The sequence below is a fragment of the Pseudomassariella vexata genome (genome assembly GCF_002105095.1).
Source record: "Pseudomassariella vexata strain CBS 129021 chromosome Unknown BCR38scaffold_6, whole genome shotgun sequence".
Lineage (NCBI taxonomy): Eukaryota > Fungi > Ascomycota > Sordariomycetes > Amphisphaeriales > Pseudomassariaceae > Pseudomassariella > Pseudomassariella vexata.
Window position 1 is genome coordinate 645,930 of NW_024467961.1, and position 17,098 is coordinate 663,027.

The following is a 17,098-nucleotide window of genomic DNA, read 5'->3' on the forward strand; positions in this document are numbered from 1 at the left end:
TTGCCGTCTGAGTAGCGGCCAGCCCCCTTACTGTTAGAATATTGTCAAATGATGCTAAAAATGGAGCAATGAACAAGGAGACTGAAACTGGGGTAATGCGAGATGTTATCATTGGTGCTTGACGAACCTTTAGAAAAGTCCATGTGTTGCGAACTGCATTTTGACTGACGACTGACTCAATAAATCCAAATGGTCTCCAATATTGATAATTCTTCTAGAATCATCAAAGAACAAACGTTAACGTCTGGCGCTTATTGTGGAGGGGTGTCTTCTGGTCAAATTTATGCTCTGTCTACTGTTCCGTGGCCTAGTGTGACCCCGATACGCAAGACTCTAATCGCATTGACCACCCACCTTTTTGCATGCACCCCCATTTTGCAAGGTCTATTCTTTCGAGCCCTCTTTTTAGGAGGGACCCTTCCTTCGAGAAAAGTATCAATTTCTAACTGCTTATCCGGTAAAATAGGCCGTATTCGCTTATTTCGCTTGTCCTGGGCTGTTCGGATCGCTGATAAGTTAACGAATACTTTATTCGGGTCTGGCTCGACGGGCTGGCGTATATCTGGAGCGTATTTATCGAGTTCCTTATATAGTTGCTCGTTTTCGATACGTAATTTGGCATTCTCGGCGGCCTGGAGTGTAAGGGCCTTGCCCGCCTTGCCTACTAGGGTACGAATCTTACGAGATACCCCGCCCTCGGCTTTCTCTATCGACTGTAGTTGGCTAGATAGTTGCTGCGCTTTCTGAGGAGTAAAAGCAACTAAAGGTGGTGATATATGAGGCGGAGGATCACAAGATACGTCGACTAGTCCTTCGGAGCCTAGGAGCCATGTACCAGTCTTCCGCCAGCCAGATTTAATATTTTCCGTAGTAAAGGCTCTCTCCGAGGCACGTAGATATGCTTCTAGCATACGTTGCTTGTAAATTGGGGCTTTAGCCTTGTAGGAAGCGTAAGCCCTGAGCTCTTGGCGGTAGTAGGTCTTCAAAGGTGAGAACGGCCCGACATCGCACGGCTGGAGATCGTCACTGCAGTGTGAGGGTAAATACAGCACGGCGACTCTATTCGAGTAGGCTTTCCACATAAATTCGGCATGAATATATGTCTGGTGGCCGTCGAGGATAAAGAGTCGCCATTCGGTACCCCTAGGCTTCGTCTCGGGGAGAAAAACCTGATCTAACTTCGTACGTAAGCGTTCGAGGAGGGTGTAGAAGTCTCGGATCTTGTTCGAATCGGACGCTCTAACTCGGCTAGCATCTACGACGCGCCCAATTTTGGTACGTATCTGTGGATGGCGGCTAACGAAGTGATCCACCCAGTGTTGGCCGAGTGTATTGTTATCCCCTTGAACAAGGAGGATTTCGGCAGCGAAGTCGGCCACATAACGCTTGCTAGGAGCCCGTCCACACACTTCTTCGTGTAGGATCCAGTTCACGATAACCTCCTCTTGCTCTGGAGTCAACTTTTGTTGCCTTGAGGCGGCGTCGCGATGCGAATTACCGTGACGAATACGGTAGGACAGTGTAGTCCCCTTGATACCGTACCGATGAGCTGCTACGGTCTGGGAAGAGCCCTGACGGACAAGCTCTTTAGCGCGTTCGATTCGCTGCTCAAAATCGTCCAGACTATTCTCCACTGAATTAGCCATTTTGTACGTAGATAGGGAGCAATTGCGAGGTAAATTGAGAGACGTCGTGTTGTTGAGGCGTAGAAATTCCCTGCAAAATGGGGGTGCATGCAAAAAGGCGGTCAATGCGGTTAGTAACTTCATACCAACCAGCGTCTTTTCTGTCTCTTGTGTATGTTCAACAGAGAATCAAAATCTCTTCATCGAGAAAGTCATGAAACTGTGACGTGGGTCGGTTACAGGCCACGGCGAATGTGGTTGGTGGGCTATCTGACTCCAAACCAACGCTCTTAGCAAGAGTTAAAGATAGCCTCAAATCACGTGGGGACGCCTAAGAAACCCTTCCCATTTCCAACCACTAGTTCTGTATTTATACTGTAAATCGAGATGTTTCGATTATAGTGCTCCATCTCCTTAGAGTTGTATGCCTTGAGCCTCTTCTGGTAGTAGCCAAAGTATAGTGCCTATCTAAATAAGCTCGGACCCCTTTTATTGCCTGATGGGGTGACCCTGTGACTTGTACTAATACTTCAAGGAGATAGTTCTGTGTACTTACTGCACGCGATGTTGCCTTTACCCAACTCCAGGTCTTCTACAATGTGTTGGTTGACTGTGACTATGTACTATGTGTATTATAATGTTGTTCTGGTCATGCTTTTATCATGCTAATCCTTTTAGGTGAATACTGTAGCTATCAATGACACAGTTTATTTACATAATGTAAGTGACTTATGGTGAATAATAACCGCGATCACTCTGGTAACTCAATACTGTTCTCTATGAAGAAATTATAGATGATGTAGCGTCATCTTATGATCCCGTATTATTTGCGCTGTTGGCTTGACAGACTGTTATCATTCTAAACAAGTTGTAAAATTTTTGTAGTCATCAAATGCATATGTCGTAATTACTTATCTATGCTCTGTCTCAGGGCCAAAAAAAGAAGAAAGAAAAAAAACCGTTGGTAAGCCAGCTATAAAGAATTTCTCAAGGTACCGAGGCCAATGATGGCATTGCCTAACAACAGACACCATGAAATATTCCTGAACGTATGATACTAAGTCCCAAGTTCTACAAGAACGCGGCAGGTTGTGAAATATTAGTCAAGATGGATCTATATCGCAGGTGATAGGCTCTGCAGATACCACACTTTATAAACACTTCAGGACCAGACTCGAGGCCATCTTCACATTCTTGGCAAGTCTAAGGTAGCCAAAAGTATATTTGAAATATTGAAACGAAAACCACGTAGAGATACAAAACTTATGGATATCATTAACGGCACCTTTCCCTTGCTAATGCCGTTCCTCGCGTATCTCATTATTTCGTTCTCTACGGTTCCACGTACTTGCTTCAACAGCCTCGTCAAATTGACACATGCCGTCCATGCTTCGAGATCTACTAACACGTGCGTTAGCTTCGCAACATTCCATCAAGTCAGAGGCGCGACTATCGTGCACGCAGTTTGGCCTGGAAAGGCCTCGAAGGAGACCGGTATCTCGAGTGTTTGGTCCCTTGTGAGCTGGAACCGGGGCATACACATTCCAGAAGAACAATGCCGTGACAACAAAGCTTCGCTGGCTTGTCACGGCTTCGTCTTCTTCGGTCCGTCATTATCAGATAGACGTGACCGAACCGACAAGAAGGTCGGCACTGCAATGGGCGCACTAGTTGTCCTGTCAACTTCAGGCTAGCTCTGCCTCGCTTCAAGCATAGTCCATGACCAAGCCTCGTCGGGCAACTCGTCGGGATTACGTTGAGGTTGAGCCAATCAAAGATATCCTCGACATATCCAGAGGTCATTCATGAAGTAGGACTCTCAACGTTTCGTTTCGCAAAAAGCTTCCGAATGCCCGTGCCGACCCTCGGAGTCTTCGGCTTCCTCCCTCCATCCATCGACAGCTTCGGTTGCTCTGGCATATTCGGCCGCGGACCTGCAGTCAGATAGTCCCTGATAGGGAGAGTTTTGCGAGGCAACGTGGTCGTGTAGTTTTTCTCGGGAAGAACTTGCTGCTGCGGAGGTGTTGGCGGGTTCTTCAGGGTTTCCGACAACTTTCGTTGGGGTGGCGTCGGCGGGAAGTCCTTTTCGGGGACAGGAGGAGGTTTCTGCTCTTCGGACAACACCTTCAAAGGGCGCATAGCGACGTCCGCAAATTCGGGCAACCGGAACTCGAGTTTCTTTTTAACGATGGGTTGGGCTCGAGCTTGCTCCCGCTGATCCTCCATTTCACCATCTCCTATTGTCGTCACCACGTCCTCCTCGTCCGAGTCGGTATACTCGTCGTCCGAATCCACACCAGGTATCGCTCTCTCCTCATCGCCACAAACCACAATGTACCACCGTATTTCCTCACCCCTTTGCAGTTTATCCCGGAGCTTTTCGAACCATCCGGCGTTTGGGTTTGCCATAGTGTTTATCGTGCGGCCTGTCTCATCTCCCGGTCCGCTCATGGCTTTGTTTTTGTCCAGCTTCATGCGCTCCTCGTAGCGCTGCATTTCCTCCATCACTCCCTTCGAAGTGTCTACGCGGACCACATAGTCAGCGACGTACGCCCACGGCGCGCACGCCACGGTCTCGTTAGAAGGATCGAATTCCTCTAGGAACTTGACGGTCGACCAGTCGTTGAACGCGATATTGTTGTCGTCCTCCGGAGGAGATGGTGGCGGCAGTGAAGGAAGCGGATGCGTCTCGTCTGGTTTGGGGAGCTGCGATGACCGAGTCGTCGATTGATTGCGCACGCCGGCAGAAGACGAAGAAGCACTTGGATCCCGCCTCCTCCGCTCGTTGTCGAAATCGCCATCCATTTTGCTTCCGCGGGGAGAATCGGTGGGCGACTGGTTGAATGACGAATTGGACTTGGATTGGTACAGGCTGTCCATCTGACCTCGACCTCGAGATGGGGTGGATGGTGGAATAAAATCGTACAGGCCGTAGAAGGTCTCGAGGATGGCCACGGCGCTGTGCGGCGCCACGATCCAGGCGGGCGCCGCATCGTCGATGTCCCTCAGCACGACGAAGTACTGGATACTCCGTCGGTGCCAGCGGAAGCCGTGGCAGAGGTAGACTGGCATTATGTATGGCAAATCGATAAAGCCGGCGAGCGGCCGCACGCCCGGATCGGAGCTGGTTCCCGGGAGTCGCGGTGGCTTGACAGGTGGATCCTCTCCGTTCGAACGCGAAATTCGTGGAATCAAGGATTTACCAATTCCAAATCAGGCTTGAAGCCCTGTTGCAAAAGAGACAAATAGGTAGGTCTGTTTGAAATGGGGTTTCAATCCGCAGCGGAGAACTAGGCGTCGATCATTTGAGGGCACGTTGCAGCGAGGAGGCATGCAGACATGGGCTATGTGCACTTGGGCAGCGCAAAACGCGAGCTGTCGCAGCTGGCAATAGCCTGTCTAGACGTCGATCAAGGTTTGGATGGTTTTCGCTCGATGCACTAACGGGAAGCAAGGAACGGCCGTGGAGTTCTTAATTATGGAACTTTCCACTTGCAGGGCTGACGGCTTTCGAAGTACCTTCAATGTCATTATTTGGTGTGACTGGCTCTGCCGAGTAACAGAACTCGCATGAGATAAGAGGGCAGAAAGCGGCAGGTTGGACGGGATGCATGTCAGCGCCGTGCTTGGCCGAGGTTTACGCCAGAAGCGAAGGGGTGGAGTGGGAGGGCTCGCACTTGCATGAAGCGTACTTGCAAGTCCCTTATCGTCCCGTTTGAGTACTGATAGAAATAGCACAGAAGCATCAAGTATAGATTGCGTGCAGACTTGTCCGTCAATGGTGCTGGTATTTGGTAGGCAGCTGCTTGTCAGTTTGAACCTTCCTTTCGGAGTTCTGCCGGGATTCAATGCGACCTGCTTTAGAGCTGCGCTAGAAGCAACGAGGAAGCAATGCTTGCCAATGACAATTGGTAATTAAGGATCGACCTTTGAAAACTCTGAAGGTTTGGATACTGGGAGTGTTGGATTATTCGGACGTATATTATATGTACAACCAATATTACCCGGCTGTAAAGGACGACGGGATACAATTGAATTAGCGGCGAAACGTGGGAGCTGGTAACACAACAGGAGGCGGACGTTACAGGGTAACTTTGGCGTAAGCACGGGGCTGCCGAACCCTGCCCAACTACAAGAGTACCAACTTCATGGCTGAGTCTTGTCACTCTTCTGGCGAGTCTTACGTCTCAGCGAGGCAATTACCTTTGATTCGGTGTCAAGATATTAGGCATGAAGAGTCAACGACTGGGGCATACCCGGCCATCTGTTCGCTTGGCTATTTCGCACCCTGCCACATCATAGCAAACCACCATCCTTACTCGGCACCTTCTATCTCGGGAGAGCATGAGGTACCGCGGAACCAACAACCAGCACGTTGCGAGGGCTTGAGGTCACATCGGTCACATTTGTCGTACCATGGTATTTACTTACAACTTCGGCAGTGCAGATCCCTGCAACCCAAACAACCAACGGCCAACCCGCCTCATCTGAATCTCGTCGCTCCCCTCTGTAATGCGATACCGTCTGAAATGCCTCCAAATATGCTCAAATGGCAAGTGCCGACTGTAACCATTCCCCCCATGGACCTGAATCGCCGTATCGGCCGCCGTCGTCGCCAACCTATTCGCAGTGAAATTACACGCGGCAATCTGATGGCCCAACCTCTTCTCGATCAGCACCCACGACGGAACTCCATCCGGGTTTTCGTTCGGATCCCGCGCCAGCACAACCAGCTTATCCATTTCCCATGCCGTCTTCAGAATCAGCAGACGCAACATTTCGCACTGCGCATATTGCTCTACCAGCGGGAACTGGATTCCCTGGTTACTCGCCAGCGGCCTGCCAAACGTCTTCCGCTCCTTTGCGTACGCCACACTGCGGTCGACACAGTACCGCGCCGCACCACACGACGAAGCAGCTTGTCGAATGCGGTTTTCGTGCGTGAACGTTTGTGCGATGGCCAGCCCCCCGTCAAAAGGCCCTAATGTCGCCGAAGCGGGCACACGCACGTCTGTGAGCGAGACGGTTGCGTGATCTGTCGGCATGTTCATCGTCCACTCGAAACTTTCGATCTTAAGTCCGGGCGTCGAGATGGGGACGATGAAGGCTGTGATGCCCTTGGCCGATCCGGCCTTGCCGCTCGTGCGGGCGAAGACGAGCATGTGCGTTGCTGTGTGCATGCCCGTCTGCCATTTCTTGTTCCCATTGATCTCGAACCCCTTTGCTCCCCCTTCGAGGATGATAGGTTTTGCCGTCGTGTCCATGTGCGTTGCGTCGCTTCCGTGATGAATCTCAGTTAACCCAAATGTCATGCGAAAGTCGCCTCTTAACCTGGCCGGGATGAAGATTTCACGCTGCTCAGGTGTACCGTAGTGGTGCAGCATTATCAGGTCCGGCGCGTTCGCAACGACCGAGTGCTCGTTTTGTAGATCGTTGGCGAGACTCAACCCTCCTCCATATTCTGGGTGGCTGGCAAGGTGTAATCGAATCGCGCACATTGTGAGATTCAAATCTGCCGACTCCGAGCCACCGTAGGCTCGAGGTAAGGCAAAGCGATAGAAGCCGGCTTCATCACTTAGTTGTCGAGCTTTGTGGAGTAGATCTTCCCACTCAGGCGCGGGAAGACCATGGTTGTCCCATTGTGTCCGCGATGTCTCTCGCCGGTGATCGAAGAATCTGTTATTGTCATCCCTGTGCTGTAGAGGTAAGATTTTGGCACGGATGAAGGTGTCGAGTTCTGAAAGGTAGGATGTAATACAAGGGGGAAGATTGAATTCCATGTTTCAGAAGCCCGGTTCTCAATACTCAATCTTAGCCGCCTCATATACTTATAGGATATACCGCTTCTTTTTCAACTTTTCGTTTACCTCCTGGATGTAGCTGATCATGCTTAGTAAACACGCTTCTTCTATGACAATTGTGTGTCTGTGAGCAGGCACTCATTGGATGACGACAAGGATCGGGTGTCCATGCAAGTGCGGAGAACATACGAATTACAGATGAGTGGCTGGAGAACACCTCGGCAGCCGAGGCGACTGCGAATCTGGGGAAATCTGGGGATGACAGGGATCTTGGATCCAGCTTCACCCCTTGGTCAACAAAAGTCGAAGTCTATCATATCTTCGCCAATTCCTAAGAATTTATGTATTCTCATGACTTGTAAACTTATGTAATTAAAATTTCGTCACCTTAAAATATCAATGGTCTGTCTTTAACGTCCTGAAACGATGTATCCAGGCGAAAAAACATTACTTATGAGGTAGTCATTACAGATGGTGTTCATGTAAGTCAATTTCAGGTGGGATTTGTACAATGACTGTTAAATAAGTGACGATGGGCTTTTAGTTCCTGTTCATCCACGGCGAGGGTGGTAATTTGCTCCGGTTCGATAAAGCAGTGCCCCTTATATATGTGCACCTCACATTGTTTGAGCTGGTAAACTTTATATCCTAGGTCGCGAACGGTGTCGTACGGCCTTCCGTCACACTACGCAAGTACAGTAGTATCAATATAAGCCAAGGCGGAAGAAACAGGCCAAATCTTCAAAACGTTGAGTCTTTGCTCTAAAATCGACACACACACCGTCATTGGTCTGTGATCTGTGGACGGCGGAGGAGGTCCAAAGTGGGAGATTTACGAGATCGACACCTGGAAGTTCAAGCCAGTGCAATTTCATTTAGTGATATGAAGGTATAAATTTGAAACCCTTGCGGAGGTGGTGTTGCTTCTGGCGCTCTAATGGGAGGGTGGTTCCATCTCACCCGTAAGCTAATGCTGAGACGGGGCAGGTGACACACATCGAGAAAAAGCTCGATGGGAAGGTACGTAGCTCTCATTACCTCCACCGGCTAAAGCTATCACGGATAAACTAACCTCTACAAACCCTTTCAATTTACTTACTCTACCAAGCTCATCTGTAAACATGCTCCCGACCCCTGACACCTGTTTCATTCCACACCCGAAAACTACATTTATCGACGACAACGTCGGCTACCTCATTTGCCAGATATGCCAGTCTTCGATCCTGGGCCTACACGACGCATCAGCCAAGTACAGTGATAGTAGCCCAGCCATCCTCTGCTGTGGCCACATCTTTAGCGCCGAGTGCCTCCAACTATGGCTTAGCTACCAACAGTGCTGTCCAGTATGTCGCAAAACGAAATACGACGGCTGCAGTCATCCAATCAACTACCGAGTCCTCTTCAACGACAACATACATCGCATACCAAAGACATTCCCCGAAGCTGACATTTGCCTGTCGTGCCAACTCAAGGCGTGGGAGGGTCAAAAGTATCTGCAGTGGCGGAGGGAGCTCAGGCACGCCAAGAAACGACGCGAGAAACACACGACCGATGCCGAGGCTCTCGAGACGATGAAGACTGCCCAACAGAAACTTAATCAACTGTCCCGCATGAAGCACCGAATCAGAGTTAAAGTGATCCTTGAGGATTAGTGGTAAGACGGGACTACCCGTTATTCACAGAAGAACCTATGGTCGAGGAATCTGACTCAAATTGACAGGGAAAGAGGAACTAAGCCTGCGGCGCGAAGAACCATTCAAAGCGAGCCAGAGAATGTGGATGAGCTGCAGAGTCTGGTGCCATGCCAATATCATCCGACCTGTTGGGTCGTAGCTAAGACAAATGAGGCATAGGGATCGAGCAAAGGTGGCTTTGGAATGACCTACAAGCCTATTTAATTAACCCTGAATCAAGGTTTCTGTATCTCTTACACAACCGCCGCCCGTCTTTCCAGCTTCACCCACATATCCTCAAAGTAACTTACACCACCCTTTACTAAATACTTCGCGGGCGCCTCCCTGTTCAATATATCGGGTTTGAACGTCTGGAAGAACTGCAGCGGCGCCTTGTAAAGCTCCATCCTGGCAATATCCTGCCCCAGGCAGACGCGAGCCCCGTATCCGAATCCCATGTTGTACTTTGCGTAGTCGCGGCTTTTCTCGGCGTCCAACCACCTCTCCGGGCGGAACTCTTCTGCGTCTTCGCCGTAGATGGCCTGGTCGCGGTGCACCAACCAGGGGTTACACGTAACCTCGCTACCCTCAGGGACGAATTTGCCGAACAGTTCCAACCCGCCCTTCGGCGCGAGACGAGGGAAGATGTTCGGTGCCGATGGGTTCAACCGCATGGACTCGCGTACACAGGCGACATAGTAAGGACAGTGGGTCATGACTTCGTCATACTGTGGCATGGGTGACGAGAGCTTGCCGGACCGGTTACCTTCGTCGATCTCGGCCATCATGCGATCGTAGACGGACGGGTTGGACATGATATGCAGCATTAGAGCTTGGAAGGCCGTCCCTGTGGTATCGGCACCTGCGAGAAGCACCAGCAGAATCTCGGCCTTGATGTAGTCGAGATCGAGGGGTTCGCCCTTTTCGTCGCGGGCTTCGATGAACCTGCATGATGGTGAGCTTTGCCTCAGGTTTTGACAAAAGTGGAGATGGAGATACTGATAGCATCATCCCCTAGAAATTCAAGAATACTCACGTTTGTAAAAGGTCGATCCTGCCACCAGTAGTGCCAGCCTCAATATCCTTGAACCTCTGCGCAATCAGCTTGTCACGGAACCGCATCAACGTGCCAATACCCGAGTCTTGTTCCGGGCTCGCGACAAGATAGCGGCCCATCCAAGTGCTCTTCACCCAATTGGTGAACGGGTACAGCCTAGCCATGATCCCAAACGGCACCAGCCCGTCATGGAACCCCTGAATGAGACCCTCAACATCCTTGCCCTGCTCAATGAACCCAAACGGCGCGCCAAATCCGACCTCGGAGATAATGTCGTACGCCATATAGACGGCCCAGGGCGCAAAATCGAACTTGGCGCCCGTTTTGGCGAAATTGGTGTCGAGTTTCATGATCCATTCCCCAATGCGCATGTCGATCAGCGGCTCCATCTTCTTGATGTTGGAGAAGCTGTAAGGGGCCGCGGCGATCTTGCGGAAGTGTGCATGCGTTTTTGTGTCCTGCATGTTGAAGAGCGATTCCGTCTTGCCGAAGCTGCCTGTGATGTAGTGCTGCGATTTGTTGGCCTGGCGGTTGTAGATCTCGGGGAGCTTGGTGGCGTCGCTCACGAGGAGCATGGTGGGCGTGACGCGGATGACGGGGCCTGTTGGACAGGTTGTTAATTTTCTCTGATGGTACAGCTGTACGGGATATGTCTCTCACCATGCTTCTTGTGAAGCTCCTGGAATGTGTGGCATTCATCTTCCTTGACGTTGTGGTAGGTAATCCAAAGCCTCGTGACACTGGCCAGGAAAGGTCCTGGGAATTTGGCCAGAGGGTGGAAGAAACGGTAGTATACGACTTGGTAAACAACTTTGAAGACAATATAGCCCGCGATCAAGAGGGCAAAGTTGCCCAGACTGAACAAAGCCATTGTTGCAGCTAGCGACTGATCCAATCAATTGGAGGCAAGAGTTCCTCTATATCTACAGGTTTAGAAGAGAAACGTATCCAAGAGTTGTGGAAAAACTCGACTACAGAGGGCGACGGCTAAGCTATCGAGGGCATATTACCCGAACCGCCGGCCGGGGACGAATGAAAATATGGCAATTACCTATAGCAAGGCGTCAATGTTGCACACCCAGGCATCAACAGGGGCCGAGGATTCATGACCGAAACAAAGCACCGTCGCCATCAGCACATGCGTTTATTTGTGGTTCTATGTGGAGTCACGCCTCTCTCCAGGCATGCAGAATGTTAGCGTATTACAACCCCCATAATACTTGGGTCTTCCAATCGTATCGTTTTCAGGGTTGCGAAGGTTGATGATGATGCCGTTACTCAAGTAAACGGGTATTTGACCGCCCACACAGTTTGTATACGTTGATTAGTTGCTTAAAATTGGGCGTCTCATCTCGCTAAAAATCTGCATGCCTGGAACGGTGTAAGTCGTATGTTTCTTTCGCAGGGTTCACTGCCGATCTCGAGTTGCGATAAACCTATAAATCCTGGCTCTTCGTGGTATGATAAACAATGGAAAGTTTCAAGCAAAACCCCGTCTCATTACCGTCATCTTATCTTGCCATCAAGTTGAGCCGAAACGCCACGCGAAAACGCCAAGATGGAGGCTGGGACCAAAGTCACGACGAAGTCGGTTGTAGGAGCCGTGATTGCAGCTACGATGGGGTCCGCTCGCGGGAATGATCGGCCACATAGATTATCGGGGTCCACGTGCCCCATTCGGAATGGATTTCAGTATAGTCTCCAACCGCACAAATCCCCGCATAGGCCATGGAGGTTTTCGGGCCGAGGACTCTTATACACAATGACTTGCGCCACCTCAGCCCTTTGGGTGCAATTGTCCAATCGCGGCACTGCCAGCCGTGGGGGAATGCAGCCAGGAAGAAAAAGGACAAGATCAGAGCAAGTTTGCAGAAAAGATGGTCGATAATCGCTGGGGTGTCAATAAGATGTCCCGTCTGTTCCTGCTTGTGCCGTTTTAAGCGTTGTTGACGTTTCTCGACACGCGCATGTATTGGTCAAGATCTGCGGTCTGCTTTCCTATTCTGGGAAGGAAGAAAAGGATATGTCGTAAGGAGGGCAAATTGATGACCCTGCCAACCTCTAAGTATCGTAGTGTCGTGACAGGATTCGGCAAGTCCACCATTTACTCGACTTACTTCGGTGGATCAGCCCAAAGCTGGCCCGCCTTCGATGTCAAGCCCATTTTCCTCCGTCTCTCCCGGGCGCTAGACAAGGGATAATACAGAATACGGGGCTAGTCTCCACGTAAGGGTTATCCGTACCCCGACACGACAAGGATAATACTTCTGCTCACGAGTCTGCGTGTCTGCCTCAATCGATACGCACGCTCTGTTTTTCTTCTTGTTTTTTTTAACGCGATATGGGTTAAGTAATTAGGGTTCATGCTAAGGCGTAAGGTAAAGGGAATGGGAATAGAAGGGCTCTGTAGTATATCCGCATGTAGAGGTGTAAGTGTGCGCATTGCCGGAGGGCCTGTCTGGCGCCCTCGAGGGACGACGGAGGAAAATGGGCTAGGCAACGGAGGTTGGCCCCCCAAAGCAACTTCATGGAAATCGCATGGCGAACACTGCAATTGGGGGGATTACGGCGATTACGAATGGCCTGTTGGGACTTGATGAATGCAACTTGGACCAGGTAGAACGTTAATTGCTAGTCCCCGCTCCATTCGCCGCGATACCCCAACGTAAAAGACGTTAACACCGCACCAGGAGTATAAGGTGATATGACTGCGACCATACTCATTTGCCTTTTGATTTACGTCCCCGTCTACCGTCCGCAAGGGTTGGCCCATAACCGGGGAAATGACATCCTAATCCTACCAAAGACTGCAGCGGCCTTCAAAAACGGCCGTGTTTCGATGTTTGAACATTTGGTACATTACGACGTCACCTGCAGCGATCTTCGATTCACCACCACTTCTTTTCTTAATGAGGCACAAGAGAAACAATGTAAGTTGCGGTAAGTTGCGGAAATGCATGCTACCCTGATTATATTACGCCGCAATTATTCGAGATCGTGCAAGCTAATTTCAATCTAGCTGTCATCAGATATTCGTTTTTTGTTTCCTTCACATGCGCAACTGCTTCCTCATAGTCTATTCTCACATTTCCACAGCCACCTACTCCGCATCAAATATTGTGATAGCCAAATTCTAAGAGAATTCAGCATTGGGCCAAAAGTGACAGGTTCTTTGTTGCTCACGTGGGGGTTCATCCTTCCCTATGGATAATGCCATTGGTCTCCCGTCGACTGCAGTGCCTCTTTTAATCCTGGCGCGTTTCTCGTCTTCTCGTCTACCAGGCGCCGGACACATTTCATACTAACCAGAGAAGTGGAGCAGGAGACAAATCCAAAATATGACATGTCTGTAATTCTCGCACTACTTTGCCGCATGAATTTGCTCATCGACCGGCATTTCCCCCTCGCCATAGTCCCCCATTTAGAGTCTGAGGACGTGATGAGCAAATGAGCTGCGACGTGTTGTTGCTTTTCTTATACGATTCGGGACGTGTGATGTGGATCCTGCCAGTTGCCCAAAATGCACTGAATCCGTCTTACTGATCCAATTTGGACGTTCATCAACTTCCTACAGAGAGAATCCGAACACGTAAACATAACCAGGGGGTTCCTGAGTCAGAGTTGCATTCCTCATGTCCAGCTGGCCGGGATATCTGTAACAAGGCTCGGCATGTGCTGATCTTGACTTTGCTTGGTTGTGACAACTCGTAAACCCCTATTGCGTCTATCACAAACGTAACGACCAATATACTTGCCCAGACTGGCGTATCCTATATCGTGTATTACACCATGGGCAAGGCTAGACAAACCGAGCCAAGTGGTTTGACTCGAACGAAAGTCATGTATGCTTCTTTAGTTCCCAAGTTTCCCTTTATCTACCTTCTCCGGATGGGCAGTTTTCAACCTCGTCGGTCTTTCCCATCATTCCTTTCACATTTTTTCGTTTACGCAACTATTTGGCTGCCATTTATTTTCGTCGCCACAAATTAAAGCCTCAGTGTGGTGTCGCCATGTCTGAGACTCAGGGTCCAACGGTGATTACCGTGGCTGTTGTGTTTGGGGTGCTGACCTTCTTTGTCATCAGCTTGCGTCTATGGGCTCGCATCTTCTTGGTGAAATCGTTGGGCCCCGATGACGGTATGTGCAGTTGCTATGATGTCTGAACCCACTTGAAGTTCTGTTTGTTGACATTTATTAGCATTGATTTGCGTCGCCGTTGTATGCAACCCCCCTTTCCCCCTCCCAAAACAAAATCGATGTCAGCCCGTTGGATACTAACCGGTATAGCTCCTTTCGTGGGCATTCATGATCGTAACTATCATTGGTAAGACTAATTCCCGTCTATTTCCAGCCCTCCTGGGTATAACGACTAATGAACTCACCAGCTGTTCAACATGGCCTGGGACGCCACTACCTGGAGGACGTGGAGCCTCTCGGCATCGACAACATGATCGCCTATATGGAAGCCGTCTGGTACTCTTCAATATTCTATAATGCCTGTATTGGGTTTATCAAGCTGTCCGTGCTTGCTCTTTATTCGCGTCTGGGCGATCCCACATTACGCCGCCTCGCATTCGTCATGATTGGCGTTGTATCATGTCAGGCCGGAGGAAACGTCTTGGCCTGCATATTCCAGTGCTCGCCAGTCAAAGCGGCCTACGTCGTGACGATTACCTCGGATCAAAAGAAGTGTATCAATATCAATGCCTTCTACCTGGCCAATGCTGCTGGTAAGTCAGTTCAGATCAGACGCATCAACCCTCATTCAAACTTGAACTGTGTACCCACAAACTGGATTCGTGATGACGCTGACAAGAAACTCCTGTAGTTAACATTATAACCGACTTAATGACATATACTTTGCCTATCAAGCTCGTCGTGCGACTGCAAGTCCCGCAGCGAACGAAGATTAGTCTGGGTATTATTCTAAGCCTCGGTCTCTTGTATGTTCCCCCACCACTCCTTTCAAACAAGACGTGTCGAGTTTTACAGCGGCTAATCAATGAACCAAATACAGCGCCTGCGTATCCTCTATCGTCCGCATAACCTACATCCCCCAAATGCTGGTTTCACAGGACGCAACATGGGCCATCACGGGCGCAATGTACTGGTCAGTCATCGAGATCAACATCGGCATTCTTGCTGGATCGATACCCTCTTTCAAGCCCATCGCCAAGCGCTACTCTCCTCGTCTCCTCGGCAGCAGCAGCATGGAAAACTCATCTGGAGGGAAACAAAGCGGCAGCAAGATCAGGAGTATCTTCAAGAGTGGGAGCCAGGACACTTCGGTCAAGCTCCAAAGCATCGATGGGACTAGAAAGGGCAACGGATACAGCTTCGGCACACACATCGAACGCGGCCTGGAGGACAACAGTAGCGAGGAAATACTGTACAGTCCTGGCCGTATTGGAGTCAAGACGGAGATAGACACGCGGTTTGACCAGGGACAAGAGCTCAGGGGGATCAACCCTGCAAGGACTTAGTCCATGGCTCGGATTAAGGGATCCAGTTGACGACACACGAAGGAGACGAGGCGTGCGGTATTATGTAATCAATCAATACGAAGACTAATGAGAAGACAGATGATGGAAGACACACACTCTTGGTTGGCGAACTACACGTAATAGAAGTAGCAGGCGCATAATCAAACCCAAGAATATCCCCACAGCCGGTATCCTATTTCTCAAGTATCTAAACATGGCGCGCATCGGTCCCAGAAAAATAGGATCTCCGGCATGGGGTTTATCAGTCGGTCATTACGTAGTCTTGTACCTTCATGTTACTATAATCCCGAGCCTCGCTCGAGGTCCGTTATATCTTGGCCGGACGGCTACGTTGCTTTGGCAGTTCAATTATCCACTACCCCTTACCTGTAGTAAGTTAGTAACCACTCTGGACATTAGGTGTGTACCGCAAGTGAAGAATTGTAGCATTGAAGTCCAGTTGAGTGACGTCTCCTAAGATAGAGTTCAACTAGCAAACTGCTGTCCATCTGGCAGTGCCCGTCTCCGCACTTATACTCGATTCTACCCTGTAAAACTTCCACTAAACTCTAAAGGATCGCGTAGACGACGACGTCATTATGGCCTGAGGGGTGACCGTCGTAGTGGTAAGGTGTAGGAGGTGGTCATGAAGGCTTTTCCTCCGTTCCACCTATGTCAAGCCCAACCAAGTGAAAAAGCAATAGGACAAAGAATTGAAAAACACCAAAATGTCGACTGGCGGACCACCATCTACGACTGTTCGTCATGTACCCGTTTCACCTGTGAATCCCAAGTAAACTGATAGTTTTTTAACAGCATATCTCTGCGGAAAAGGACAAATCCGTCCTTTCCAAGCTCAAAGACATCTTGAAACCGGGCTCTTCGTCTTCCGGCGCCTCCGGCACGTGCACCTCAACTGGAGAAGGGGGAGCGTACCGCAGCGCCGAGGGCAACCAGCCCATGGTCGAGTCCAGCATGCCTGGAAGCATGGCGCGAGGCGGAGGAATCCTGGATGCTTTAAAGCCTGGAGGAAGGGGATTGGACGACCCGGATAATAAAAGAAACCACCGACTCAGTATCACCGAGTTGGTGAATGAGAGTGTGCCAGATAATATGCCGAATACCCATAGCGCCTTTACACCGGGCTCTGGGGGAGATCCCGGGAGTGTTGGGCAGAGACGACAGCGATGAGTTATGGTGATATAGTGGATAGGCACGAAAGATTGACAGAGGTCTGGGAAAGTGGGAAGAATCTTCGACATATGAATATAGTCCATCCAAGGTAGCATCATGCTAATTACTCCATGAATATTCAAACTGCCTCTGCATGAACTTGACGGTGTAGAAGGGCCAGCGAGCGGCCTTGATCCTGGATAAATCAAACCACATCGCTCCCACTCTCATTAGTCTCCTAGCAGGCCAACTAACTCTTCATCAATATCTACCCTCATCATGGAAA

The 17,098-nt window shown here is 50.0% G+C and overlaps 6 protein-coding genes across 6 annotated transcripts; 2 read left to right on the plus strand and 4 right to left on the minus strand.

Annotated features, from left to right (window-relative positions):
* Positions 1 to 3,923: 3,923 nt before the first annotated feature.
* BCR38DRAFT_317168 (uncharacterized protein) lies at positions 3,924 to 4,697 on the minus strand (the record flags this gene model as incomplete). The annotated part of the gene is made up of 2 exons (XM_040854719.1): positions 3,924 to 4,401; positions 4,495 to 4,697. Coding segments are annotated over 2 exons (681 nt in total), but the record flags the coding sequence as incomplete, so codon positions are not given.
* A 1,266-nt stretch (positions 4,698 to 5,963) lies between these two features.
* BCR38DRAFT_431424 (butyryl-CoA dehydrogenase) lies at positions 5,964 to 7,580 on the minus strand. The gene has a single exon (XM_040860101.1). It carries the CDS (start codon positions 7,403 to 7,405, stop codon positions 6,053 to 6,055), a length of 1,353 nt encoding a protein of 450 aa, XP_040716103.1. The 5' UTR covers positions 7,406 to 7,580; the 3' UTR covers positions 5,964 to 6,052.
* Positions 7,581 to 8,507: 927 nt separating this feature from the next.
* BCR38DRAFT_187798 (uncharacterized protein) lies at positions 8,508 to 9,310 on the plus strand. The gene has a single exon (XM_040853981.1). The coding sequence runs from the start codon at positions 8,548 to 8,550 to the stop codon at positions 9,076 to 9,078; it is 531 nt and encodes a 176-aa protein (XP_040716104.1). The 5' UTR covers positions 8,508 to 8,547; the 3' UTR covers positions 9,079 to 9,310.
* A 43-nt stretch (positions 9,311 to 9,353) lies between these two features.
* On the minus strand, positions 9,354 to 11,027 carry BCR38DRAFT_457236 (flavonoid 3',5'-hydroxylase; the record flags this gene model as incomplete). Its single annotated transcript, XM_040862015.1, has 3 exons — positions 9,354 to 10,044; positions 10,136 to 10,757; positions 10,817 to 11,027. 3 exons carry the CDS (start codon positions 11,025 to 11,027, stop codon positions 9,354 to 9,356), a joined length of 1,524 nt encoding a protein of 507 aa, XP_040716105.1.
* Positions 11,028 to 14,166: 3,139 nt separating this feature from the next.
* On the plus strand, positions 14,167 to 15,639 carry BCR38DRAFT_408706 (uncharacterized protein; the record flags this gene model as incomplete). Its single annotated transcript, XM_040858293.1, has 6 exons — positions 14,167 to 14,293; positions 14,355 to 14,374; positions 14,444 to 14,480; positions 14,542 to 14,886; positions 14,985 to 15,099; positions 15,174 to 15,639. 6 exons carry the CDS (start codon positions 14,167 to 14,169, stop codon positions 15,637 to 15,639), a joined length of 1,110 nt encoding a protein of 369 aa, XP_040716106.1.
* A 670-nt stretch (positions 15,640 to 16,309) lies between these two features.
* On the minus strand, positions 16,310 to 16,956 carry BCR38DRAFT_431431 (uncharacterized protein; the record flags this gene model as incomplete). Its single annotated transcript, XM_040860102.1, has 2 exons — positions 16,454 to 16,956; positions 16,310 to 16,395 (listed from the first exon to the last, which is right to left on the minus strand). A coding segment is annotated over exon 1 (474 nt), but the record flags the coding sequence as incomplete, so codon positions are not given.
* Positions 16,957 to 17,098: the final 142 nt, after the last annotated feature.

What these genes read in the sequence shown, in the direction of transcription:
- BCR38DRAFT_431424 (XM_040860101.1), bottom strand. Translation starts at nt 7,405, where the DNA reads ATGGAATTCAATCTTCCCCCTTGTATTACATCCTACCTTTCAGAACTC.
- BCR38DRAFT_187798 (XM_040853981.1), top strand. Translation starts at nt 8,548, where the DNA reads ATGCTCCCGACCCCTGACACCTGTTTCATTCCACACCCGAAAACTACA.